The sequence below is a fragment of the Leuresthes tenuis genome, unplaced genomic scaffold, assembly GCF_036924035.1.
Source record: "Leuresthes tenuis unplaced genomic scaffold, fLeuTen1.0.hap1 SCAF_17, whole genome shotgun sequence".
Lineage (NCBI taxonomy): Eukaryota > Metazoa > Chordata > Actinopteri > Atheriniformes > Atherinopsidae > Leuresthes > Leuresthes tenuis.
The window spans coordinates 14,481,439-14,508,609 of NW_027325371.1; the positions used below are offsets into that span (position 1 = coordinate 14,481,439).

At 40.2% G+C, this 27,171-nt stretch overlaps 3 protein-coding genes across 3 annotated transcripts in view; 2 read left to right on the forward strand and 1 right to left on the reverse strand.

The window, feature by feature from the left end:
• pitpnc1a (phosphatidylinositol transfer protein cytoplasmic 1a) overlaps window positions 1–19,160 on the forward strand; it is a 41,401-nt gene extending 22,241 nt beyond the window's left edge. The window contains exons 2-9 of the mRNA XM_072369777.1: window positions 3,249–3,397; window positions 7,704–7,792; window positions 9,226–9,233; window positions 10,764–10,835; window positions 13,439–13,534; window positions 15,825–15,980; window positions 16,529–16,592; window positions 17,520–19,160. Coding sequence (XP_072225878.1) covers window positions 3,249–3,397; window positions 7,704–7,792; window positions 9,226–9,233; window positions 10,764–10,835; window positions 13,439–13,534; window positions 15,825–15,980; window positions 16,529–16,592; window positions 17,520–17,830 — 945 coding nt within the window. The 3' untranslated portion in view covers window positions 17,831–19,160. The remainder of the gene's footprint in view (window positions 1–3,248; window positions 3,398–7,703; window positions 7,793–9,225; window positions 9,234–10,763; window positions 10,836–13,438; window positions 13,535–15,824; window positions 15,981–16,528; window positions 16,593–17,519) is intronic.
• A 1,074-nt stretch (window positions 19,161–20,234) lies between these two features.
• Window positions 20,235–24,102, reverse strand: slc25a19 (solute carrier family 25 member 19). The gene is made up of 7 exons (XM_072369770.1): window positions 23,963–24,102; window positions 23,528–23,683; window positions 23,077–23,232; window positions 22,812–22,982; window positions 21,862–22,042; window positions 21,158–21,288; window positions 20,235–21,074 (listed from the first exon to the last, which is right to left on the reverse strand). Exons 2-7 carry the CDS (start codon window positions 23,657–23,659, stop codon window positions 20,859–20,861), a joined length of 987 nt encoding a protein of 328 aa, XP_072225871.1. The 5' UTR covers window positions 23,660–23,683; window positions 23,963–24,102; the 3' UTR covers window positions 20,235–20,858.
• Window positions 24,103–24,314: 212 nt separating this feature from the next.
• mif4gdb (MIF4G domain containing b) lies at window positions 24,315–27,046 on the forward strand. Its single transcript, XM_072369774.1, has 6 exons — window positions 24,315–24,405; window positions 25,100–25,204; window positions 25,346–25,455; window positions 25,610–25,765; window positions 25,965–26,057; window positions 26,297–27,046. Exons 2-6 carry the CDS (start codon window positions 25,126–25,128, stop codon window positions 26,522–26,524), a joined length of 666 nt encoding a protein of 221 aa, XP_072225875.1. The 5' UTR covers window positions 24,315–24,405; window positions 25,100–25,125; the 3' UTR covers window positions 26,525–27,046.
• The last annotated feature ends 125 nt before the right edge of the window (window positions 27,047–27,171 follow it).

The following is a 27,171-nucleotide window of genomic DNA, read 5'->3' on the forward strand; positions in this document are numbered from 1 at the left end:
AAAAATGAGCCAAACGCATTCAGAGGAATCCAGTGGGACCTAGCGGGACAAATACCTGTCTTCAAATCAGAGGACAGTTGCTCCAGGGGAAAGGGAAAAAGGGACCAAAGTCAAGTTATGATTAAGTTAGCTTCTTTTTTTTTTCTTGGGACAGTTCATCCTCTCAGTCTTATTTTTCTATTGGCCGACTGGTTGATAGACATTTGTTAGTCAATCTAAGAGCAGCTCCATTTGGAAGAACATGATAACCAAGTTATCAAACGCAGTACAGCTTAAGCTGACTGACCTGATATTACACATAAAACATAATGAGCAAGAGTGAAGTTTGGAGGTGAGTGAAAGGAGCTAAAACGGTTGAAACTTTGTGCAGATAAAAACAAAAATAACAGAAGGAAACTGAGAAAAACAAGGCAGATAAATCCAGTGACTGGTGGAAGTGTAGAAAAGCAATTACACCTGAGCATAGGAGACAGCATATTTTTCCTACTTGTCAGTCCTTGATCATACTGTGTGGCTCTGCTGTGTTTCTGCTGTGCAGAAATAATAAGCAATTATTCGTATCCACTCGAACCACAGCAAGGGCCACTTCTCCCATGTGGTCATTAGAGTGGGACTGCCAAAGACAACAATGAAAGCAGCCTCTCACTCCTCAGCAGCAGCTTTCATATAGACAATAACCAGGAGCTCGATACAAAGGCAGGTAGGAAGAATGGCACAATGGCTGTCTGGTTTACACAAAACATCTCAGCCTTGATTTAGTGCAGGGGACAGCAAAAAAGATGGCGCTCAATGTTAATTCACTGCTGCTCACCATCCGTGTGATCAGAGGTGCTGAGAGGTCCTCCGGAGTGGACACTCTGACTTTATGATTAGCATCCAGCAGGGATTCAATTTACAGCTGTTTAAGTATCTTTTATACTCGTTCTGTTAAAACTATTATCTCTGTAGTCACAGTTTTTGTTTCTTTTGCTTCATGAGTGTAAGTGTTGCAGTGATATAGTTAATGGCAACACGTGGCAGAAATTCCATGTTCACACATCACAAGACCTAATAAATGTTCAGTTCACATATACCCAAACTGAATTATTTCTGTTCATAGTTCATAGTTCCCGAAAAGAACTAGTTCACATTAATTTCTTGCTGTTTTTATGCTATAAAGTACTACATCATGGTCACCACTGCCATCTGAGCAGATATATCCATATCTCTGCATTTATCTGTTTTGTTATTAACAATTATGACTCAAAATAAAAAATAAGGTGTTTCTATTTTTTTTTAAAGTGTTTCTATTTTTTTGTCAGTTTTATTTTATTTGATCATTTCTGCACACGGTGAAAACATATTAGCCAACAGAGACCCAGAGACAAATGCAATTTAGAATACAGCAAAAGCAACAACAACATGATTTCCTCTTAAATGCAACCAAGAAAAGAGACCAGCTGTTGTGTGACAAAATCTGGTGAGTGAGCACAGCAGAGAAAACCATACCCAGTGGCAGTGCATGGCACAGTTTTATTCAAAGTCATCTATTAAATCCTTCAGATTCAGCTGGTTGGCCGCTCTCTTTTTTCACTACTTTAGACTTTTTGTCAGTTTCTGTCTTGCTGCTGGCTGTGGGAATATTGCTGCGTAGTCCATTAGAGTCTATTTGAGTGTGTACATGCAAGCGTATACTCAGCTGCGTTATTTGTGCGTGTTAGTCTTTTTTTATGGTATCACGGTATCTGGTATCACGGGTATCTGGTATTTTTTTCATGTATCAAGTAAATGCGCTTTTTGTCATTTAAACCATCATGACTTACTTATGGACATATTGCAGGGGATCTAATTGTTTATTTATGTAAATACAGTTTTTACTCAGCTTTTAGCTCATTTGTTGGTCTCCTCCAACTCCTTGGGAAACCAGAAGGGCAATTGATCTGCACAAAATATCGATGCGATCTTCTTCAATTAAAGCCATTGATCTGCCTGTTATTTTGTTGTTGACTGGTTTAAAGCATAAGATGATGTCATTAAAGTCTTTTTTTATTGGACCAACTGTCTTTAAGTCCACAGCCTTCAATTAGATTTACCGTAAGGCACATATAAGCAGAAAATGTTCATATTTAAGGCCTCAGTGAAGGATTGGGATTTCAATATATTGTATGATTGATTAATCAGTCCACATGAAGCTGGGAATCTGTGCAGACATTTGTGTATGTGTGCATCTAAACACAGCTTCTGCCTGGCTTGCGACTATGTCATTGTGGCAGAAAGATTCTGCCAGACTCGAGCAGCTGTGCAGTCAGAAACACACCACCGTCAACATTCCAACTGGGAATTCCTTGTCACAGCTCATTGCTTTCTTCTCATGGTCAGCAGATGGAAAAATTTGCTTCTGTGATATAACGAGTTGCACTCTGTGCCTGTTGCCCTGTATAAATTAGCTCCATTTTTTCCGCTACACTATCACATTTCTCTTCTCTCCATTCCTGGCTTTTTGTGGCTGGATGTTGAGACACAAGTGAACATCCCAGACGGTCCCTCTCCTTTTTTCCAGTAGATTAACACAGCTATCCTTGGTTGCAGCACACTGTGTGTATGTCAGTTGAGCCCTTCATGACCTCTCAGCGTTCCAGCAGAGCAACATACGTCCCCATCAGGGCTGTATTGGTTTTCCCAGCCCGGAAATAGGTCCGCAGGCAGTTGTAAATCTCTGTCAAGGAGCATCCTAATCGTTTTCTGAATGTATGGAAAATAGTTGACATGTGACACCCAGGTCCTGCCTGTCCATGCGGCTCAAAGTCAAATTGTGACTGGGCCAAGTGGGTCACAAGTGATGAGTGAAAGATTGTGGGTGTTGACTGATATGTCACAAGGGACCATGCGATAGGATAGGGTCACCTGACTGGCTGTTGCTTCTGTTTTTGTTGTTGTGCTGTTTGGGTATGATTTGGTATGAGGTCTTTGTCACTATTCAGCTCCTAATCCTCCAGCTTTTCTTTCACTATGGCAAAGCCACGTGTCAGGAATGTATAGGAGCATTAATCCTGGTATTTTTCCCTTCTGCATTTATTTTCATGGTTGCTGTAAAATTATACGGCTGAGTCAGTTGCCAGACTACTATCAAGAGGATTTTGTTTCCATTCACTCACCTCTCATTGATCCATTTGCATACGTTTGCTACTGTAACAGTAACAATATCACAGGTTGAAGTGTCTCATTAGTTTGAACAAGGTTTCTCTGTGTTTTTCTCTCCTGTGTTTTAGTACCGGATCGGCCAACTGTATATGATCAGTAAACACAGTCATGAACAGAGTGAACGTGGGGAAGGTGTGGAGGTGGTGCAGAATGAGCCATATGAGGATCCAGAGCACGGGTCAGGCCAATTCACTGAGAAACGAATCTACCTCAACAAGTGAGTGTCTCACATTTAAATGGTTACTTTCTTTTTTGGCATGACTGTGCTTCCTACCAAGATTGACGTATCATGTTGGTGGTAGAGAAAGTATGAGGACACCCCCACTAAAAAGCAACAGAAAAAAGGTTTTTGACAAAAGTTGTGTTTTGACACAACTTTGGCTGAAAAAAGCCAATATCTCTTCAATTTATCAGCATGAATCATATTCAATGTGTAATTATGATTGTACATAATACTCTCAAAGGAGAAACCCTTGTCCACAGAAATGCCAAAGCCCACACATCCAGCTGAAGACTTCTTAGCCCTCTAATATTTCATCTCACACTTTCAGCACTCAAGCACAAATTATTAAGCTGCTGCTGATGAAGCTGTCAGGAGAGATGAAGTGACTTCCTATCACTTCAAAGCTGTCACTAACACACATCTTTGAGGCAATTCTTGGTTCCAACATTTGATTACACATTACAAATAGACAAATGACCTGTTTGTGCCAGGATCAGAGGTGTACGTAAGGTATTATCATCTTATAAGCTAAATTAAAGCTAGACTTTGCAAGCTGCACTCATCATTACTTATTTATTTCATTTTGTTTTGTGACCTTTTTTTTTCAATCTTTGCTCTAGCCTGTTGTCAAGCTTTGACTGTTTGACCACTTGTGAAAGTCGATAAGCATGAAAATGAGTGATTGATTTTCAGTTATGTAGACGACAACTTAAAAACAATTGCAGTATGTAGTCTCCTCACTTTTATTATGAAAATCTACTGGATATAACCCTTTGCACCTGAGTATCACCTGCTGCAAAGGCTTCTTTTCAGTAAAACATCACAGCTGAAGAACATGTGAATCTTTAGAAAAAGTGCAGCTCCTCTCTTACTCCGACTCTTATCAAATAAGATGAAGAGAGAAATCCAGATGAAAGCAGACTCAGGCACCTCTCTGATGTCCTTCATTTGAGCTACAAATGATGAAATATAGACTAAAGAGGTTATCAGATTATATTTTTGAATAGAACAGATGTGTATTTATTTTATACAAAATGAAAAACATACACTTAAGATTAATTATATGAAATATGTAGGCCTGAAAATTTAAATTTGGTGCATATTTCATTACTGACACTGGAATCTTTTCAAACATTAGCACTTTGTGTGTTTTTCACAAGACACAATCCAAGTTCTTCTGGATTCAGCTGATGTATTTGGCCCCGTCATATTTTCTTCTTGTCACTTTTTATATACTCTTGTGTGATTTTGAAAGTGAACTTTGTATTGCGATCAACATGAATATTTCTGTCCTGCCAAGCCCCTAAATACTGAACACTGAATTCTAATCAACACATTTTTAACCCTCAAGTCATCACACTCTGACCTCTGTGCCCCATTAGACCTGGACAATGCACTCACTGCATCAGTCTTTCACAGCAAACATGTTAGAGCCCATCTGAGTTTAATGAGTTTGTCTTGGTCTTGTGTTTTCATTTCATTTTGCAGTTTTGTATCCAAGGCCAAGCAAAGCTGTCCTTTTTTCCCTCTTGTAAAGAAGAATAGAATGGAGACTGACGTTATACAATGTCCTTCACACTATCTGAACTGTGCCAGAAAAGCTGATTTCCTCTGATAACCCCTGGGCCAAGACTTACAGATTTACTCATCTGTTTTCTGAGCTAGACTGTGCAAGTTGTTCACTGTCCACAGCAATATTTGACAACCGCTGCAGCTCTTTCTAGTGATGTTTTTACTCATTCTATATGTCTGGATTTCTGCTGCAGCTGTGATATTCATGTATTATGATCAAAATCTAATCAGTTTTAGTATTTATTATTATAATTATTATTGTTATCATTATTATTATTATTAGTAGTAGTAGTAGTAGTTTTTATTTCTATTTTTTAAAGTTTTATAGCACCTCTCATAGCACCCAAGGATGCTAACCAACAAACAATTAAATGGAATCTTAAGAAGCAGAGCTAACTTAATGTGTAAGTGTTGGTGAATTGATTATGTTTGAGGTATTTTTTCAAAGCTTTCCAGGGACGAAGGGCTGTGAATCTTAGCACAAAGAGTATTCTAGAGTCTGGGCTGTAACACGCACATGTCGCATGAAATTGCACATCTAATTAATTTCATTCTATTCTTTGGGCGCTGTGTTTTCCAAAACACCCTTTCATTGTATTTTGATTGTTCACAAGATTAAAGTCTCTACTTGGTAACTTCAAAGTAATGCACTTATTGAGAGGTGATATGATATGACTTGAGTCACAACAAAGAATATTTTATTATTGTGTTATTATTCCAACCTTTTTGTGTGGAGCATGAAAGAAGCGTCTGTGAAAATATTCCAAGCACGGGTTGGACTTGGAAAGCAAAATAGTTCAGAAGTCTGCAGCCTACTCTCACTCCAGATTGTGTTATATGGCAACTTTGGTCCACAGCACAGAAACACAGTCACAATGAAGGCATTGGAAATATGGGATAGCAACGTTTCATGATGCCTACTGCTCTGATTAGGGCAGCAGTCACATGACATGATAGTGAACCCCACCATATCACTATTTTTAAAGGTAGAAGTAACCATTTGGAAGTTTGAACTGTGCTCAATTTACAATCTTTGAGTCTTCTTTGTGAAACCGCTACAATTTGTGCTGTGGACCAATGTAGCTTTTACACTTTCTGGGGTTGAAATAAGACACGGTTGCTCATGGTTATGCGTAAAGAGCGATGGTAAAACCTGCACTTTGATAACTCTTTAAAATGAAGAAGAGCACTTCATAATCATACATTTTTCTTCCTGACAGTGGTTTCATAGTATTCTTATTGAATTTCATATCTTGAATAATACTTTATAGATCCCAAAGAGGAACACTATCTTGCTCAAAAAAGATCAGTAACAGGCAGTTGTCATTAGTCATTGTAAAAAAATTAGTTTATTGTGTTGTGCTGAAGAAGCCTCTGACTGAACATGCTTTGTTATTTGATTACTATGTTATGTAGAGGGTGCGCAGTATTGTCAATAATGTTTAGTAACGTGGAGCATTCTTCTTTCTATGATCAGTCTTTTACAGGTGAGTTGAAATCCCAGTCCACACTGAGTAAATTCTCTACCATATAGGTCGGTTCCTCTTGTTCCCAAAAGACCAAAAAGAGAGATGCAATTCCAGGAGATGGATAAGGTGAAGTTTTATGGTCAGAAGTGAGAAATGAGTGGGCCTTTGGGAAGTGAAGTGCTGCTTACAAACTCAGAGAAGAAAAAGACACAGTGCTCTATGTGTGTGAGTGTGTGCGGTGTGTGCTCAGTTGTGTTTGTCACTGTGTGTGGGGGCACAGTGAGATGAGGTCACTGTAAGTAATGGATAATTTGAGCATTCGCAGTCGGACACCAAGCTTGCCTCTCTCCACCCACAAACCACCTGTTACAGTGTTATAGCTGCAACCTGTGCATGTGTATGTATGTGTATGTGGCTTGTAAATAAGGCATTGTGAGGACATGTGGCCTGTCTGCTGTGTTTGGATACTTCCCTCGCTGTTTGACAGGCTGTTGGAGAGCTGCAGAGAACCGTCTGTCTCATGTCCCCATAGTCTATAAAGTTGCAGACAGCACTTTATGATATCTCGACACACAGTAACAAAAAGAAGGTAATAGTGTAGGTGCTAAAATAATCAGTGGCTGCCTGAAGAGATTTATCCTGAAAGTGAAACCAAGCACAATTTAAATAATGGATATATCAATTTCTTGTATGGTGCTATATGCTGTACCAGACAGGCTGATATTCAGATGATAGAAACTACAAATGTGATTTGGACTAAACTGCTTCTGATGGGACTCAGTAATGACTGTCTGCACCCCCTCTTCCCTTGATATATGTTGCCAATCAGGAGGTTTGCACAGTTTTAAAAGTCAGCCGGCTGTGAATTTCTCAAATCTGTGACCAGGTAATTTTACTTCAGCAAGCCATTTGGAATCCAATTGTGCTGAGAAACAGCTTGTCCTCTAAATTTTTCTTTTTATTTGCCCACCATGTCCTCCCTTATATCTATCACAGTGCAAGCTCCAGTGAAACTCCCCTGCGGGGTGCAGGCCATAATCAGTGTATTCAACTTCCCTAGGGGTCCATCATGGCTGTATTGTCTAGCCTCCATTATGGTTCCACACAGCTGGATGTTTCTCAATGACTGTTCTGGTCGACAGCACAAAAGAAACTTCAAAAGAAAACTGTACTGACTCTGTAGAACACAAGTGATTTGTCTCATCAGTTCTTTTGTCTTATTTTCCTCTTCCACTTCCACTGCTATTTCTGTGTTTCAGCAAACTGCCCAGTTGGGCCAGAGCGGTGGTCCCGAAAATTTTCTATGTCACAGAGAAGGCTTGGAACTATTACCCATACACTATCACAGGTAACACTTTCAGTTTGTCCCTCGTCTCTAAGTGTGCACAATCCTGCACGTGTGTTTACTCGATTATTTTCTCAACTGTACATTGCAGCTTTAGATATTGTAGCAAAAGAATTACAGCTTCAAAATTATTTTCAAAAAGTGTTTTCTTGTGATGATGATTTGCACCTTATGCAATAAAATTCCAACCAGTCACTTCAATTTTCTGCAGCCCTTAAACATGATCTTGTTCACCTGCTGGCAGCTGGTAAATTGGATCAGCAGGAGGGCAAAAAAGATGTAAAAGCAATTGTCTTTGCAACTTTAAAAAAAATGGGATAAAGAGTAAAGTTTTAAACGTTTTATGTTTTTGCTTTTTGATTATATTTTGTGATGGGAATGATTCAAGATGAACATAAAGACTATCCCAAATGGACATGACATCAACCCATCTATCCCTCACCTGAACAGGTGGCCAGTCCATCACAGGGCCACAAAGACATAAACGAGACTGCAAACAGCAATACACACTAGGGTCCTAGGGTCAATTTACAGTCACCAATTAATGTGACATGCATGTTTTTGGATGGTGGGAGAAAGCCGGAGTACCTGGAGAGACCCACACATGCACAGGGAGAACACACAAACTCCCAAGGATTTTAATTAGGAACCCTCCTGCTGAGAGGCGACGGTGCTAACCACCACACCATCGTACAGCCCTATGTGGTGAACCCTACCCATAAAAATATCAATACAATGTGACATTTCTCTTTTTGTTTATTTACAACATATCTCAGGAAGTGATGTTTGCATGACATCTTATATAAAATAGGAAGGCACCAGTTCAGCAGCATTCAAAGCAGTATTATATGTCACATTATAAAAAATACTTGACACTTTAAGTAGTGTTTTTCATCATGTAGTGATGGCACAAAGCAACGTCCTTCCGTTTTTGAAATTCCACAACAAACTACACACAAACATTGCATCAGTCTTTTTAAATGTGTCAAGCAAAATGTTATTTACTTTGTTTGTTGGGGAGTGTACGATTTGATAATCTTTTAACAGTCCTCTTTCAGAAGAGGTAGAGCAGTTTGAAATGTCACAAAAATACAGCAGCCTATAAACATCCCATCACCTAATGGTTACATTTATCCTAAATAAATCTGAACAGCATGGAATTATTGCCGTGCAGGGACAAGCAGCTCTTCAGACGTCTGCCCAAATCAATCAAAATGTGCACATTAAAGTATCAGTGTCACATTTTAAAAAACAGATTGAACTGTAACAACCAAATGATCTCGCTTCGTACACTTTTGCAGACTTAAAGGTCTTTTTTCCTATAATCTCTTTTCATACTGTTTTTTTCTTTGCTCTCTTCTACCTGTCTCCTCCTCGCCACTCACAACCCCCTCGCTGTCCATTATACTGATGGTCTTTGCTGACAATATCATCAGAGTACACGGTGAGTAGTGTCTACACCCATGCATGCACATACATGCAGTGTGTGTATTGTTTTGTTAGTCTTGATAATGGTTTCCTGTCGTACATTATGGAGTACAGAGAATTACAAGAATTTTGTGGCAGAAAAATTCAAACATAATTTACATACAGGAAATTCTCAGATCAAGAAAACCATCAATATCACCTCAGCTGTCATCTTTGAAGAGCACCTAAGACACTGAGATACTGCTCGGAGACATGTGGTCAGTGGTAACTCCTACCAGGCTCCTTCACCCTGTTAGTCCTGAGAAATCTTGATGCTTCCTCGGGGGTAGAATGGATATCTCAATGAGCTATAAGTCTGTCAGCTTGGCCTCTGCAGGGAGGCCCTCAGGACATTTAAACTCCTAACCCTGTCCATTCAGGTTAAGACACACACCCCCTGCAAAGGTAGCTCACGTTGCGTGCTTCCATCTTAGGTCAGATCACTTAATTTACTACCCCAGCACACATAATCACAGATCCAAGTAGGGATGTGAATGGGCTTCACCTGTGGGCCCAGATGAGCCGTGACACCTGCCTCAGCATGTCATGTATCCCTGCTGCATTGGTCTCCTTGTCAATATCAACTAATCACGGAAATTTTCTCATCAAAGACATTAACGAACCTCACAGCTCTCGGCTGCAAGACAGGTTCATTGACCGTGGCCAAAAAAAAGCATTAATGATTCGCTCTGGGAGACATGCCCCGTGAGTTGCCCACACCAATACACACACACACACACGCACACACACACACACATACAGCAGCACAGAAACATCAATGTTTCAAACATCAACTAATGCAGCAGCAGGTTATTCCTGTGAAACTGCTACTTTTTTCATACACTTGTATCAAAGCAGTTTACAGGTTTCTCAAATTAGCAACCATCATGATTTTATTCAACAGGTGCCCCCTCAAAGACTGAAGTATTTGTAAAGTGTATTGTTGGTGCTTGTGTTGTCAAGCTGCCTCCAGGGAGTGATTCAGCTTGGGCATGTGCTGATACACTTAGCCTGAGGTGGCCGATGATGATGCCTAAGATGAAGATAATGATTGTTTGTGGCAATTAAAAATAGGTAGCCATGTTATAATGTTTTAATCTGGTGTGGGGGTTCACTAATTGATTGTCAGGGGAGGACAGTTCAATTAATTTGGACTAAAACATCACAAAACCAACTGGATGGATTGTGTGCAAGACTTTTTCACACACACACGCACACACACACTCACATTTATTAAGCACCATGACCGACACTTCAGCTTTCAATATGACCTTAAGCGATAAATTGTGTGCCTTTGGGTGCCATGTGTGATCATGTAAATCTAGAAAGTAAGAGACTATTCATTACTGCTCATTTGTTTTACATGAGAAAACTCAGAAACAGAGTCTTGTCCTTCTGTGTCATGTGATCTGGCCCAAATACCTTTAAACAGTGTAATTATCCTTTGACAAAATCATCGTGGTGCATATCTATTTCTCACTGTTTAGCCTTTTTCTTTTCCTTTCAGTGCTCCTTCCTGCCCAAGTTTTCAATCCACATAGAGTCCAAATATGAGGACAACAAAGGAAGCAATGATAATGTGAGTATTTCTCAAGGGGCATTCTTGTTGGTAAATAATTGTGTGGGTAGAACTGAAGAAAAATAAATAAAGAGTTTCTGTTCAGTTGTTTGCTCCTTTCATGTTCATTTGCCGTTCTTCTATGGTCTGTTTTATTGCTTCATCTTTTTTTCTCCTATTTCCACCAATCGTCATGCTTCGGAGCCTCCATCTCAAAGCTAACAAATTCTCTTTGTCAGAGGATTATTACATCATGGTGACTGAAGGTTATAAAGAGAACAAGTGCTCATTCAGCTACGCTTTCTTACAGATTATTGAGTTTTTACTCACAGCATAATAATGAGTCTGTCTATAAAATCATGACTTTTGATCATGACCACAGTAATATCTGCGCAAACAGCACAGTTGGGACCTGAGTGCTGCCTGAAACTTTGTGAACCTTTTTATATGTTTCATTATTTCTGTACAAATGTGGCCTAAAACCAAGGGTTATTCATTTAGGGATCTAGTATCAAGTATCTGAGAGGAAAAATATGTGTAGTTTATTTTGAGTTATAATGTTCAACAGGCTGATGAAGAGTCCAAAACTCTTAGGTGCTTAGACTCATCTAAACACACATCAACCATCAATAGTCAGACAGACTGTGTACAAATAGAAGAAATCTAAGATTGATTTTTTAAGAGCAAGATGTGTAATAGTCCTTGAAATCACACAGGAACCCTGGGTAATTTGAGAACAATTAAAGGCCTCTCTACCATTGGCTAATCTTAATGTGTGGTGTTCAGAGCAGAGCTAAAAAGAAAAAAGAAAAGAAAACATTGTTGCCTGTCTGTTGTTTGCTAAAGATAATGTGAACAAGCCAGGAAGATGTTGGAAAAATGTTCAGTGGATAGATGAGACCAAAATCTGAATAAAAAGCGTTTTATTTGGAGAAATCAAAATCCTGCATTCCACCATAAGACCCCCATCATATCTGTGAAACGTGGTGGTGGTTGTATTATGGCATGGGCGTACTTTACCTCATCTGGGTCACCAGGGTGGCTTGCTATCAGGGATTAAGCAATGTATTCCAATTTAAACCATTAGATACAAAAGAATAATATCTAGACATTTGTCTGTGAACGGACTCAAGATAGAAAGTAAGTCATACAGGGACACAACAATCCTAAGTTAATGGTTTGTCCCAACCTTAATCCAACAGCATTGTTGTGGAAGGGTCTGAATCAAGCAGTTCATGTGAGAAATCTTTATTTCTAATCAACATGTCAGAATTAAAGTAGGTCTGTGCAGAGGAACAACCTAAGATTCCTCCAAGCTCTTGTATGGGACTCATCAGCTGCTGTCTGAAACATTTTTTTGTGTGTACCTTATTATTTATGTATATATTCTCTCATTTGGTCCAGTTGGTTATTTTTATTGACTCCTCGGTCCTTTTTAAAAAAAAAATTCATGACGGTCATATATGAACAAAATTCTAAAAGGTTCACAAACTTCTAAGCAACCTTGCACAATTTCAGGGGATGTCTTTCCTTTTTCCTTTTTTAGCTAAAGTAAAGTTCTTCAAGGAAAATTTGGGTTATTTTCTGGAGCTCGGTCAGAACAGATGTTGAACAGAACAGCTAGACGTTGCTGACATTACAGCTGACTTTTTTTCCCCTTTAATTCAGTCGACTAGTTGGATTGGACATTTTGAAATATTATAACCAAAGCATGTAGGTACCACAGAAAACTCAGTGTGGTATATTGACAATATCAAAATTAAACAAAGATTTGAAAGGAAAAACTATGAATGAGAAATTGAAGGTTGAGTATCTTCTGCAGTGACATGAAAAGTTTCCTCATTTCCTCCTTCAGGGACTCTTAACAGTTTAACCGGCAGTCAGGGCAAGTCTGTCAGTTATGCAATGTTGTTTAATGCATTCTTAATTTGAAAATAAAAGGCTGCAGCTCCACTCTGTGGCAGGTCAAGAGAGCTGCACCCACACTGATGGTTCACAGATGGTCTTTACCTCACATTTTAAAGAGGTTGTAACTAATTGGGCTGAACACACACTGAATAGAAGGGTTTGCTCCTTGCACTCTCATGTTAACACCTTATAGCCTCCACCATTTGTCCAGTTACCACTATTCTTTCTTTTCCGGTCTCCCTCATCTCGCCTTTCCATTCATCTACCTTCCCATTCTCCCTTCTACAACAGGTATATATGGATATAAAGCGTTTAGGAAGTTTAATAAAGAGTCACTGACGCAGGGGCCGTGAAACTGCTCCGAAAGGAGCAGATCGTTGTTCTTGTGTGAGTCACGCAAGAGGAAATCACTGAACACTAGGTGTAATTCGCAGTTTGTTTAGAGAACTGTCAAAGAGAAAGACCAGAGGGACAGAAGGTGGCCATCATGTTATCAGTGTTCTATACTAAATCTAACATGCCATCATGTCTATCCTCTTTGAACCCTTGTTTTTCCTGATTATTTTTTTCTTCCTTTCCAAATAAAACAGTTCTCATTTCCTGCATGCATTAAACCGCCACTCTACTTCGCACGTCATCCCACACCATTTGTTTTCACCTAAAGTGCAGAATGGATATAACTGTCCTCCCACACTTAACTGCTCCCTGTCCCTCAGATCTTTGGCAGCGAACCCAGAGAAGAGGAAACAGAGGTGTGTTTTGTGGATATTGCTTACGATGATATCCCCGAGCGCCACTACAAGCAATCAGAGGTGAGGGAATCGCGATCAATGACTCAAAGAGCACATGCACACATGGCAGAGAAGACAAAGTGGAGAGTTGACAAATATGAAATGAAGAAATTGAATGGGATTTGAGCAGTTGTGTGTTATCCGTCATGTGCACCACCAGCTGGTCATCTGCCTCCCTTGAGTAATGGAAGGAAGAGAAATGCAAGCGTTTGTGCGGGGGATATGATGGGTATTAACTGAGGTGATTTGACATTTGTATGCATGTGCATTGGCCCATCTATCAGGGCATGATGGCCATGAGAAGCTAAGCTATTAATAATCAAGAGGACTCATGACACCACTGCAGTGATGTTTTATTATCAACACCCTCACACACACACACACACACACCTATCTCCCACTGGGCTTTATGGTCTTATGCTTTTTTACACTTGAAGTTAATAATAGCACAAAGATGTTGTCCAGAGCTAAACATAGAAATCAGATGTCAAATGTAAACATTATTTGATTAAAGACCTGTTGACTATGAACAGGTTTTTTTGTGTTTAATTTATTTTTATTCATTTATATCTTATTTGAATTTTTTTTTGTATTATCTTTTAATATACCACAGATATTTCCTGGCTTAGATAAAGGACAAAGGGATTTTTTAAAAATCTTTAAGAACGAGGCCAAGGTGCATTTGGTTGTACAGCTGGATGAAAAAGAGCTTAACGCACAGGAGTTCACAGCCTTATCTGGCTCATTACACCCGTACCAAATACACACAACCATGTCTCCAGAAAAGTTGCTATGCTGTGAGTGATGTGAACAAAAACAAAATGAAGAAATTTATGTATCATTCAACTTTTCAAAAAATTGCATCAATACAATACACCATAGGTTCACTAGGTAGTATTCTAAATATGTATAGTCATTTTAATATGGTGCCAATGACGCATAATTTTACTAAAAATGTTTGGCTTCCTGGTTGGTTTTAGGTAACAATAATTCCTGGTTAGGGATAGGAAACGCTCTTTTAACAATGAGCTTGCTATCGTCATCGACACCATTTTTAACCTCACATTTTGCTCTCATGAACACTAGACATCACATGTTCTTCAAACATAAGTATGGCTAGTTTTGCCCTGCATGAGCCAACGTCCCATATGAATGTACTTGGGCAGAGGACAGAAAGTTGTTATAAAACATTTCTGTGAATGCTGATAATTTCAGATATTATATTGGATGTTTTTGGGGGGTCTGAACTCATCAAGGTTTAAGTACTTTTGGTTGAATGTCATAACTCATAACTTATCAGCAAAAGATAATTCAATTACGTATGATAAAGAGTATATCAAAGAGCCTGAGTATTAGAGAAAGGAAGGAAGGATCAAAGAACGCAGAGACATTTATGTAAGAGACAAGGCTCAAAAACAATGTTGACCCTCATGGGCAGCACAGCATTAAAAACAGAGTCAGCTTTGCTTTGGAAATCGCTGAATGGACTCACAAGCTCTTCTGAAAATTGCTGTAAGTGAGCACAGTTCACCACTACATCCACAAATGCAATTTAGAACTGTACAGTGCAAAGAGGACAGCATTCAAATCAATCTTCGAAGAGGAGACGACCTTCTTTGGCCTTAAGCTCATTTAACATGGATCATCTTAAATGAGCATCGCTGATGGCATGGGGACACGTGATAAATGCTGAGCAATGTATACGTGTTTTGCTGCAACATATGCTGCTATCCAGACGCCTGGCTTATTTCAGTCTGTCAATTAAAGTCAGTCAATTCCAATATTTGATGCTGTCTTTGCAATATGTTCAGTTAAAAGTAAGATATAAAAACGTCTCCCTACCACAGCAGGATGTTGCTTACCCAACACCATATTTTAGGTGTTTAAGGTGCTTATTACTATTTCACATCTTTGCCTCTTTTTCTTCCAGTAAATTTCACAGCACATACAAATTAACAGGCCTCTTCCACCTCCACTACAACTGCATTCCCTGCAGAGACGAAGACTGTTGTATCACCCCCGCACACATTCTGTCACAGTCAGACACATGACCCTGAGACAAATGAGCACCACGGCATAATTAGTCTACAGGGAGCAGTGATTAATGTACGTAAAGTTTGCTGTGAGGGACTCTGTGTGTGCGGCTTGGCTGCACTCTGCTTGAGTGTGGTAATGAATGCAAGTGTTCCTGTCCTGTAGGGAGGGCTGGATAGATCAATATGAGCGTGATGCAGGCAGCAAATCTGAGAAATAAGATTCTTCTAGGAAGGGTATGTGATTTTTCTGAACAGAGTGTCTCACGGCTTTGCAGGATCTTCGGTATTTCAAGTCAAAGAAGACGAGCCGAGGGATTCTGCAGGAAGGGTGGATTGACACCCAAGACCCCATCATGTGCTCGTACAAACTGGTCACAGTGAAGTTCGAAGTCTGGGGCCTGCAAACACGTGTGGAACAGTTTGTGCACAAGGTCAGAATATTTTTATTTCTCTCCACCCTTACCGAAATCGACTCTTTTCTTTGTCAACTTTTTTGACCCCTGTAGATTACTGTCAGCGCCAGAGGCATCCAATTTTCTGCTCTGAAAACATATGATCCAAAGCCATGAACCAAATCATCTCTTCCGCTTTCACCCACTACAGTATCCGCCCTGGCTGCAGCATTTACACTTCATATATCCTATTTCCCCAAACCCATTTCGCCTGGCTCTCTGCAGCGTCTGTCCCTAAGGTCAAACTGTCCCTTTCTCTTCCTTGCCTGAGGCTCATTGAGACACACAAACACACACAGTTAGGGCCATTACTCACAAGGTAACACCAGAAGTAACTCATAATAGCCACATATTTCTCAGGGTGACACATTAAGAACTTCAAAATGTTTTAAACTCTCTCTCGCCTTCGGGGGCCAAGTTACTATGATTCACATCTTCTCACCTTGAATTTCCTCCCCCATACCTCTCCTTCTGTGACTTTACCTCTTTTGCTTCCTTTTCCTCTCTTCTTTTCAAATATGGCTCAGGTGATTCGAGATGTCCTTCTTCTAGGACACAGGCAGGCCTTTGCCTGGGTGGATGAATGGATTGGTAAGTTTTTTTACAGTTGGCAGAAACACGCGTCAAGAAAACATGGGTTAGTTTTTCAATGTTGGCACTGATAATGTCAGATAATGGAGATAATGACAAAGGGCCGTTTCTTTTGTTAATGGACACGGAGGACAAAGTGATGAATCGGCAGGGATTCACTGCAAATTAAATTTGGTTAAAACAAAGATGGACAACATTTCATTTTGCTGCTCAGCTATTATTCTACATAACAATAAATGGCTGTCAAGGTCTGTTTAGTTTCCTGAGTAATCACTGTGTATATCATAAGTTATTGGTACAAAGGGTCCCTGTCATATTACAAATAAGGATGTTTGAGCACCCTATGATACTGACACTCCCTTTTGAAATTCAGAAGCTTTTTTTAAAGGCAGTCCATAATATTTAATTAGTATTTGGGAAATTTTCATCTATTCTTCTTGCAAAAAGCATCTACTCCTGTGAAATCTTTGCTTTCAGTATAAATCCCATAATAAGGTGCAGTTCAGTAGGCGTAATCTTATGAGTGCTCAGGTTTTCTTCATCTTCCTTAACTTGACCACCACAGTTGCTGTATAGTACAATTTATCAAGTACAACATTCTTAAGATTTACAGAATGCTTTGCGGCAGCATGAATGAGCCCATTGCTGCTGATCGTTGGGACAAGGAATAAAAAGTTATCTTTTTGTATGGTATTTCTGTCCATTTTTTTCCACTCTAAATTAGTATAAGATAAAAATAAGTTTAAAAAAAACAGTTCAAATTAAAATTTAAGCCTTTTGGAGATCAAAATATTCTACAGCTCCCTGAAACTGAGATTTTTCATAAAGTGCCTTAACTCTTGTGTAGCACTATACATTTCTGTCCTTAAAGACAAACATACAGCCTAGTTCCTGTTTCTAAGTCTTTTAATGCCTCCATCTCTTCAGATATGTCCATGGAGGAGGTTAGGGAATATGAGCGCGCCACTCAAGAAGCCACAAACCTGAAGATTGGCACCTTCCCTCCTGCCATCTCTATTTCAGAGACCCCCCTTCCATCCAGCACACGCAGCGGCCCCAACAGCGCCCCAACCACTCCCCTGTCAACCGAAGCCCCAGACTTCCTGTCAGTGCCCAAGGAGCGTCCCAGGAAGAAGTCCGCTCCGGAGACCTTGACCCTGCCAGATCCAGGCCGCAGGGATTCAATCTTCAAGCTGCCCAGCTTTTTCTCGTGGAACTCCAGTCCGCAGCCGGAATGAGAACCGCTGCACCTCTGGTAAACACCCTCAACCTGTGGAGCAGAAGGGGGCGTCTGCCCAGCTCGTTCAACAATGCCCCACTCAGCCAGCTGAAGTGACGGAGACTTTTCACTCACCTGGACATCCCTGACCCCCAGCAGAGTCACCGAGTCACAGCAAATCCAACAGACCTCAGACTGTCTTTGCCGGTACAGACAGGCAGCCTCATGTCCACAGCAAGATGTCCTATAAGAGTCTAACAAAAGCAGCTGCAGGCTCCTCATTCATTTCCTTCTTAGACAAATTAGCCAGCCTACATTGTGCACCAATCAGTATGGAGACCAATTAGCCCAACTGAGTGTAGCATACATTCCTGAAACATTTATCCCTCAGAGAATCACCTTGTTTTCATCCAAGCTCAGGGTGTCTTGAGAAGTTGTGTAGAGCCTCAGTCACTGGATGTTAACCTTACATGTACAGAAATGGCGTTTTGCTTCTTTACCTTTAAACACCGGAGTCTCTGGGTTTGTCAACTGGAGCTTATAGTTTGATGTTTGTATTTATGTGGTTAAGAGTTTTTGACACATTTTGTTGACCACTGTATCAGTTGAGTATTTCAGGTTTTCACAGTCGTGTGTACAGTGATGGATTGTTCTTGTAAATACTGTATGAACATGATTTGATTGATCAAATGTCAGTGCTTTTAAAGGGATGTCATGTGTCCAGTGATGACGCTGCTATAAAATGTATGTTGTGCGCTTTAACAGACAAGACCCTTTTCTTCTATGTTTGCTTACAGTGAGTTATGTCAGCCACAAAATATCACATGTGCTTGCTTTGGACACTGATATCACTTTGAAATATTTGTCATTCTAATGTTTTCTTTGTAATCTCAGCCTCATACCTGATGAGTTCTTACAGAGTGATCATGTGGTGTTGTTTTGCTGCTATGGTAATTTCAGCTGTGTTCATTTTTAACCACACTAGTGATGTTTTTTTTTTTATTCAGTAAATGAAATTATCTTAAATGCCAGTGAATCCATATGAGTGGAAGGAGTCTTTGTTGATATAATTCATTTGGAGTAAAACATAACCTCTTAAAGCCAGTAATTTTTGTAACCTTGGGCAGGATTCAGAAATGACAATTCAACCAACAAAATCAGGAATTTAGATGTGTGTTAAATGTAAAGTATATAGAACAGAAGCCAGAAGAGAAGCATGTCATCCACTGTTTTGTTTGTTTATACTGGTCTTGAATAAAAGCATTTATCAAATTGCATTAGAGTTAAACCATTTCTCTGACTTGAGATGCTAATTTTCTTTCATTCAAAAAATGAGACCACACAGTCTCCATCTAATTAAAAAAAATTATGATTAAATATTTGTCTGAGACGTTTTTTTGTGTGTGTGTGTGTGCTTGTTAGCACAAGCTAAGTGAAGACAGTTGAAGCACGGAGAAGCTAAAGATTGTGTCTTGCTCTTCTTGTGAAGACTTGAAATGTTTATGGCTGTGATAGCACAAAGTCTTCATATCGTGCCTAAATTTTTCAAGTTATATCAGAGGTAGATTCAGGTTTATCTGGAGACAACTGGGTGTATCCACTAATCCACTGATGCTACTTTGAATGTAACTTTTTTTTTACTTCGGTCGTCCTACTGTGCTGGGGACTGCCATGCCAGTCCCCCTTCAGTCAGTGGAGAAAAAAAATATAGAGTCGAAACACAAGCTATAGCTACGGTTTCTTTTGTGTTTTTTTTTATTTGGCAATGCTTGAAAATCTTGAAATCTACAATTTTGAGAGATGAGTTTTTATAAAATGAGCAGCCGCTGGGTTGGGTCTTTTGCATGTAAAGTATGAAATAAATTAAACACAAGAGCTCTTTTTCAGTTAATCAGGAAAAATAAAGAAGTGTTCGGTGTGACTGATTACAGAGACAGATAGTGATGAGCTAATCAGTGCCCAATCAGAACAGGACTTCTGCTCTGTGCTCTTTCTCTCTCTCTCTGTATGTATGTATATATATATATATATATATATATATATATATATATATATATATATATATATATATATATATATATATATATAACCAGCTCATTATCTACTATGCAGCCACTGGGAATTATATAGCAAGTGCTTACTTATTTTTTATCAATTCGATTGTTTGCTGAAAACATTTAATTCACTGCTATTTCGTCTCCTGGTAACTGTTCCCCTTATTTTAAGTTATTACTGGACAGGATTACGTTTAAGGGTCCCTTTTTTGTATTAGAATAAGCAGTCTTTAGTCCTGTATTTCTTTACCGTTTACCAATTGAATCCCACTGCATTACGTAAGCATATTTTTATAAGGTGAGTCTAACTGAAGTCGAAGTACCACAACATGGTCAGTCATATTACAATGGACAACAAATAACTCAGTCTTTGTACAGAAGCTGACCTTTAATGAATTTGAAAAATAAAGACCTGAGAGTTAGTAATGGACAGACATGTCAGCACAACCACATACAAAGTGACAGCTCAGTTAAGTAAACTTAGCAGGACAAACTCAAATCTCTGATTGAGCTTTTAACATCCATATTCAGTGTCGCTGGCTCCACTAGAATATGCTTTACATCATTCTAAATATTAAGTGTTACACAATGCACATCATCTATGCACAACACCACCACACAATTCTAAAGCTGGTATATGATTAACTCCCTCTCCCAATCTGGTGATAAAACATGACAATTTTACCATGAAACATCATCCTGACATTTAACTCTTAGTACAAGTACATCATTCCTAAACCTTTAATATTAGATTTACGTGTTGATGTGTTCAGAGAAAAAAGAACATCTCTTTCCCAACCATTGTTTGGACAGATACGTGTACAATGGCATGACATGAATAAAATAACCAAAAACTATATTTTCCCATTCTTATGAGTAAACGACAAAATAAAAAACACCACCAGTTGACACATTTGTTCAGTGCAAGTATATAACATGGCATAAGTGCATTTTGAATGTGCGTGATTTTCCCAATCTGAAACTTTTTCATAATTATCTCTCCTCCGGGTCTTTGGTGAGGCCATTTGTTCTCCGTTTTGTCTTCATGTTACGCATGACGTCGAGGAAGAATTCATACCAAAAAAAAGTGAATCCTGTTGACAGTGCGGCCTTGACAAGGCTGGGCGAGAGGCCTTTAAAAAAGCCTGGGATGCCCTCCTCTTTGGCTATTTGAACCATGCAGTCTGTCAAGCCTCTGTAACTCCGCACCTGAGAACCAGGAGAAACAGGAGGCCATCTTTATCCACTGTTATCTGCTCCAGTAATGTGAAAAATGTCGTAGAAGAGCTTACCTGTCCAAAATGAACTCTGGCTGCCTCAAAGCCCCCCACCTGCAGTCTCTTTTTGAACAAGTCGAAGGGGTACGTCATGGTTTTGCTGATCATTCCGGCTCCACTGCCACAGACCAGGTTTCTCAGGTTTCCTTTAAGAGACATACAAACGTTTCTATGCAGGTATTGGACTGTAAAAAAAGAGGGTCTGTTCCAGAAAGCACCATTAATCAACTGAGTCTCTGAGCAGATGAAACCAGAAACTGCAACTCGAGAATTTTTGGCACCTGAACAGCTGATCAGACCGTCTTCAATAGACTCCAAGTATGTTCACTCTGACTTAATTATATGAAAGGGTAACAAGGCCAAAAAAGTGAACTGAAAGTGATTTTTTTTAGATGCAATTTAACATACCTGCTCAAAGACATTCTAAAATTATTTCAAAATCAGATGAGAAATATTTGAAATAATCTCCAACATAAAATTCTAACTGTATGTTCTACCCATGCGACCAATAAGGTCATGACAAGTGTGTCATGACAGTGCCAGAAAGCTGCTTCAGGATCAGCTTCATCTGCAGGGTCAGAAAATCTGAGCCATCGAGTTTCAGTCCAAACTGAATGAAAGGTTTTGCCCCTTTTCAAGAGTTTTCCTCATCTCACAATTAAACTCAAAACCTGCGTACTGGAACAGACCCAAGGATGTATGTTTTGTTCTACACTGACCTCCTGACTCTCCTGCTTTGGGTGGAGGAGCCAACAGCTCTTTAAAGACTTTGTAGAAGAAGAACTGCAGTCCGGCATAAGGAAACACTGCCACCAGGGTTGGAGACAAGCCACGGAAAAATGTCAGAGTTCCCTCTGTGCGCCACATTGAGGAGACAGCGTGCCGCAGGTTACTGTACACCTGACGAGACAAGTGAGGGTTCCAAATATAAATTGTTCAATGCAGCATTTGCAAAAAATTCATAAATGACCAACTTGAGGTGGCGAAAAGGTTTAAAAACCAGGCAAGTACAACAAAAGCTACAGTAATGCCATTGCAATTTAGCGCTTAAATTACATCTCCCAATCATAATAAAGCAGATAACAGTGACCCACATTACAATATTTCATATCTATATAAGATTTCTTTAGGTTTTCTTCCAGACCTAAGGAAGTTATTTAGTGCACATTTAAAGAAAACAAAAATTGCAACAAAATAATGTATTTAGTTTTAGAACATTAGCTATGAAAATTAACCTTCTAAATGGGAAGGTAACAGAAGAGAGGTTTCCGCTGTATGCAGTGACCATCACCATGTTTCTGCTCTACTACAATGGACTCTGTTCTCAAAGGCTAAACCTATTCCCAGACTGCAATCTTCTCCAAAAAAAACTGAACAATAAACAGAGAAAAAGTGTCTTTCTTGGAAGGAAACACACAAACTTTGAATATTTATTTCTACCTTTGGGAAAAGTATCCAAATGTCTTTTTATGTGATTGTGTGGGAGAGAGAAGATATGAAGGCTCAGAGAAATCCACCATATAATCCCACATATTCATAGCTGTTAGGGCTTCTTTAAATCTGTGTCACCCACATTCCACCCAGTAATAAATCTTGTATAGAGCTATGACTTGATGTAGATTATTTCAGAAACCAACGGCAGCAGCATATGAGCAGTGTTGTGTCCTACCTTTGGTTCTCCCTGAGCTGCAAAGCGGGTCCGCAGTGTGTCCAGAGGCTGGCAGACCACTGTAGCAGAGCAGGCTGCCAAGCCGCCACAGACAAAGTGAACTCCAGCTCTCCGACTGTCATACGGCGTCGACTTGTGAACCATCTCAGTTAGAAACTCGAAGCTGGCAAACTGAAAATCGCGTACATTGGATCAGGAGGGCTCTGTGTTATCAGGAATGTTTCTTATTGCGTGAACAAGCAGTTTCCCCATTCACAAGCTCTACCTGGACCGCTCCATAGCAGATGGAGAGGAGCTGCGCCGGGACGTGACCTTTCCAGAAAGCAGGGAGTCCCTCCTCTGAATAAATGCGGCGTGTTGCCTGAAATAGTCCCCAATATTTCCCCTCACGCCTTTGTGAAGACACATGCTCTATCTGCAGCTGTGGGGGGAAACGGATGTTAATAAGTATACAGAACGCAAACAGAACTGGTACCACTTCTACAACAAAATGATCATGATACAACATGCGATTCAATTCCACATTATTGTGACTGTGTGGTATACTGTGGAATATGAATCAATCACTATAGTTGGTTTACATATCTGAATACAACATTTATGCCACGATTGCAAGGGTTAATTCACTGTAATTCACCTTATTCAAAGGCTCTCCTCTGCCACCACCTGGATGCAGCAGTGACATGTCACACAATAAGCACTTGTTACATCATTACCTGAAATCTGATTTTAAGGACATCAAAGGGACTGATGATGGCTCTGGTGACCATCCCAGCAGCTGAGCCAGCGAGGGCTACCTCTTCGGGGGAGAGGGCAACACCCTGCGTCCCAGGGTCATAGCCCACCATGTCCCCACAAACCTCCTATTAAAACTAGAGACAAACAGTGAGCTTTCACTTAATTTTGGACAAAAAAGGAGGTTATTTCATGATGTCTTTCCGTGACCAGTTGCGACGCACCCTCCATGATAGACTACATTTTTTTAAAATAATATATAGTTTTTAAAAAAATAAATCAATGATCACAACATGTGGAGGGCAGGCAGGGAGATCAAGACATGGGGTCAAGCTAAGCTAAGCTAACAACAGAAAAGCTGTTCACTTTGTTCCGTTACTGTAGGAATGAAAAAATTAAACGGACACCGGGTTTACCTTACAGCAAAAGTCTTTCATAAATAAACCTGCAGCCCATGCACTGACACCAATGACGTTCAATTGAATGTCAATATGCCAAGAACACGTTTCTACTGCTTTCTGTAAACTACAGCTACTTCCGTTAAGTCGGGAAGGGCGTGCCCCGCCTTTCAAAGAAGAAATATCGCGACAAGATGCATCACTACCTCACGCCGACGGAGTACATACAACGTAACCACCGCCAACATCAAGCGCCTGGTGAGTAAAAGAATTGCGGTCTTACGGTCCAGACTGAGGTAACTTGAACGTGTTTCGGTGATGATCACGTTATTTGCGTAGGGTGCAGAGAAAAGGGGCAGTGACTTCTCTTGGCATTACTATTTCATTCCTGAAAGGTTGTGTCGATGAGCGCCAGCTTACCTTGACTTCAGTGGTATGATCAGTTTAAATGCGCCAAACAGGTACATTTTCACACATCCTTCGGTGTTCCTCGCCAATTAGTTGAGCTGCATTTTCTCTTGGCTCGTTGTGTTCAATGTTTGTGGGTTTGACTGTTTAAGCGGGTGGATGAAATGCTCGGTTGGGTATTAAACCTGACGCTCGTCCTAACGTTAGCTGCACGTCAGCCAGCGTCCTGAAACTCAGCCGAAGCGCCCAAGCTAACTGAACACCCATTAACTGCTCAACAGTAATTGTTGTTCTGTGAAAGTTTCGTTTTTAATTGTTAGTACAGTGATGAAAATTAAAAATTTGAAAAAACGTTTAAAAGTTAATGGTTGGCTAATGTTCATCGTTACTTTTAACTATACTTTCGCCGCTACTTGTGGCTAACATTGGACTTTTGCATCTCACAGATGAAAAGCACACGTTGTCCATGTGTTGCGATTAAACCCGTCACTTTACGGTATTGAGCGGTTTCTAGCTGACTTGTATTTGCCACAATTCCCCCATCCATCAGTCAATGAGCTGCTGGGAACAGCCAGACTGATGACTCTACAGGATTTAGTGGGTATTGTTGTCCTGAGTACGCTTGTCTGTAACGTCCACGTATTATTTCCCCTCGGTGTGTGTTTGAAAGGCTTGCGGTGAGAGTGAAAAGACCTACTTAAACTATTGGAAAGTACAGTTAAAAAAAAATAAAAAATCTCCTTCCAGGTGTGATTTAGACGCAGCCATATAAAATGGAAAACTCGACCGAGGACTACAGGATCCAGTCATTTGACCTGGACACTCAGATTTTACTGAAAACAGCCTTGAAAGGTCAGTGTTTTACTGTGGTTCGGTTTTATATGATTTAAATTACTTACTGTATTGCAAACCTTTTACCTTTTCAACCTTTTGTTGGATAATCCAAATTTATTGACCACAAACGTGTATCTAAAGCCATTTCCTGTCTTTCAGATCCAAGTTCGGTGAATCTGGAGAAGGTGTCCAACATCATCGCTGATCAGTCTTTGAAGGATCATGTGTTCAGCAAAGAGGCTGGACGCATTTGCTTCACTATTGTGCAGGTCAGCATTGACAGCACTCCTGTGGCGTCTTGTTATGTTCCTTCTTTTTTTTTCCTATAAGGAAAGGACATTTAGGGAACATTTAAAGAACATCTAGTCCATTCCCCTTCCATTTCACAATATGTCCCGACTCTCTCGGGATCTCTTCGTCCAGGCAGAGGCCAAGCAAAGCAACGGAAGTGTGTTCAGGAGGAGCCTGTTGAACCGGCTGCAGCAGGAGTTCAAGGAGCGCGAGGAGATGAGGGAGCGCTCGCTGCAGGAGTGGGTTTGCTACGTCATGTTCATCAGTAACGTCTTTGACTACCTCAAAGTAAGAGCCAGCAACTGTTTGAACTCTCTTACTGTAATTTCTCAATAGGCTAACTTCATCATGCCATCATGTTGGGATGTAATTGATAGCCTTTTTTTCCCCTCTTAAGTGTAGCTGATTAAAATGTCCAGAAACATCTCAAAACCTTTTCTAAACGAGCCTCTCTTTCAGCGTTACTGATTTCCTCCTTTTGTATTAGGTGAATAACATGCCGATGGTGGCCCTGGTCCATCCTGTGTATGACTGCCTGATGAGGCTGGCCCAGCCAGATGCTCTACTGAATGAAGAAGAGGTTCGGTTGTATTCATGTGCCTCAGATAAATATGGCTCTCTACCTGTGTTATCTGATTGATGGAAATATTCTTCATTTCTTACTTTCCAAATAGACATATGGTCCATTTTAAATGTTCACCAGATGTTGTGGAATACCGTCCTTTCTTCAGGATGCTTTTTGAGGCACTTTTCACATTATGGCCACAGCTCACTGATAGTCTGTATCTCATAGGGACACATCTTGTGTTTGCTCTGCAGGTGGACTGCCTGGTGCTGCAGCTGCACCGCATCGGAGAGCAGCTGGAGAAGGTGAACGGCCAGCGGATGGACGAGCTGTTCTTCCTGCTGCGGGACGGCTTCCTTCTCCAGGAGGGCCTCACCTCCATGGCCCGTCTGCTGCTGCTGGAGATCCTGGAATTTAGGGCCGGAGGCTGGATGCTCAGCAGCACGGCCCACAAATACTATTACAGCGAAATCGCAGACTGAGACGGTCACAAAGAAAGAAGGGCACATCAGACCCTTCAAGCGCCTTTGACACCTTTCCTTGGACACCTTTCCTTGGACACCACGGGTTATAAAACCAGCAGCTTTATGACGGAAAGCGACATCTTGCAGGTCAGAGGAGTTTGATTAGACGGTAGTTCATAAACTGTACAAAGACTTTGATTTTGCTGGATTGTTTCCTACATTTGTTAATATGACTGAGATACGGAGGACGTGGAATGTGCAATAGTTAACAAAGCTCTCAATTTCAGTTAGAAAGGTTTAGCCCCATTCATGCACTCTGTATCCGAGTTTCCTCTAAGGTTGGATTCCAGTTAGAGAACCCGAAGGTATGTTTTTTTAAATCTTTCTTGCATTCCTGTTTTGTAGGAGCATTTCCATTTAAGTTCACCAAATCTAAGAGTTAGAAGAGACATTCCAGTCAGATGCAAACGCATTAGAGCTTCACTTTACTTTTTAGTGGTTTTAATTGGTTGAAAGGTGTTTTTATAATTCTATCATTTGGATATTCTGGTGGGAAAAAAAAAACAGAACTTTAAAGGTTTGGATCTCAGTTCAACTGCAGTTTAACTGCAGGATTCCTGTTACTGTTTTCTTATTTCAGGGAGGTTTTTATTTTGTTGTTACAA

Excerpts from the sequence above, each read along its gene's own strand:
- slc25a19 (XM_072369770.1), bottom strand. The coding sequence starts at position 23,659 with ATGGTGGGCTATGACCCTGGGACGCAGGGTGTTGCCCTCTCCCCCGAA. Across the intron at positions 22,043-22,811 it reads CAGCTCAGGGAGAACCAAAG|GTGTACAGTAACCTGCGGCA; the intron begins GTAGGACACAAC and ends TTGTCTCGTCAG. Across the intron at positions 21,289-21,861 it reads CAAAGCAGGAGAGTCAGGAG|GAAACCTGAGAAACCTGGTC; the intron begins GTCAGTGTAGAA and ends TGTCTCTTAAAG.
- mif4gdb (XM_072369774.1), top strand. The coding sequence starts at position 25,126 with ATGGAAAACTCGACCGAGGACTACAGGATCCAGTCATTTGACCTGGAC. Across the intron at positions 25,456-25,609 it reads TTTGCTTCACTATTGTGCAG|GCAGAGGCCAAGCAAAGCAA; the intron begins GTCAGCATTGAC and ends CTCTTCGTCCAG. Across the intron at positions 25,766-25,964 it reads ACGTCTTTGACTACCTCAAA|GTGAATAACATGCCGATGGT; the intron begins GTAAGAGCCAGC and ends CTTTTGTATTAG.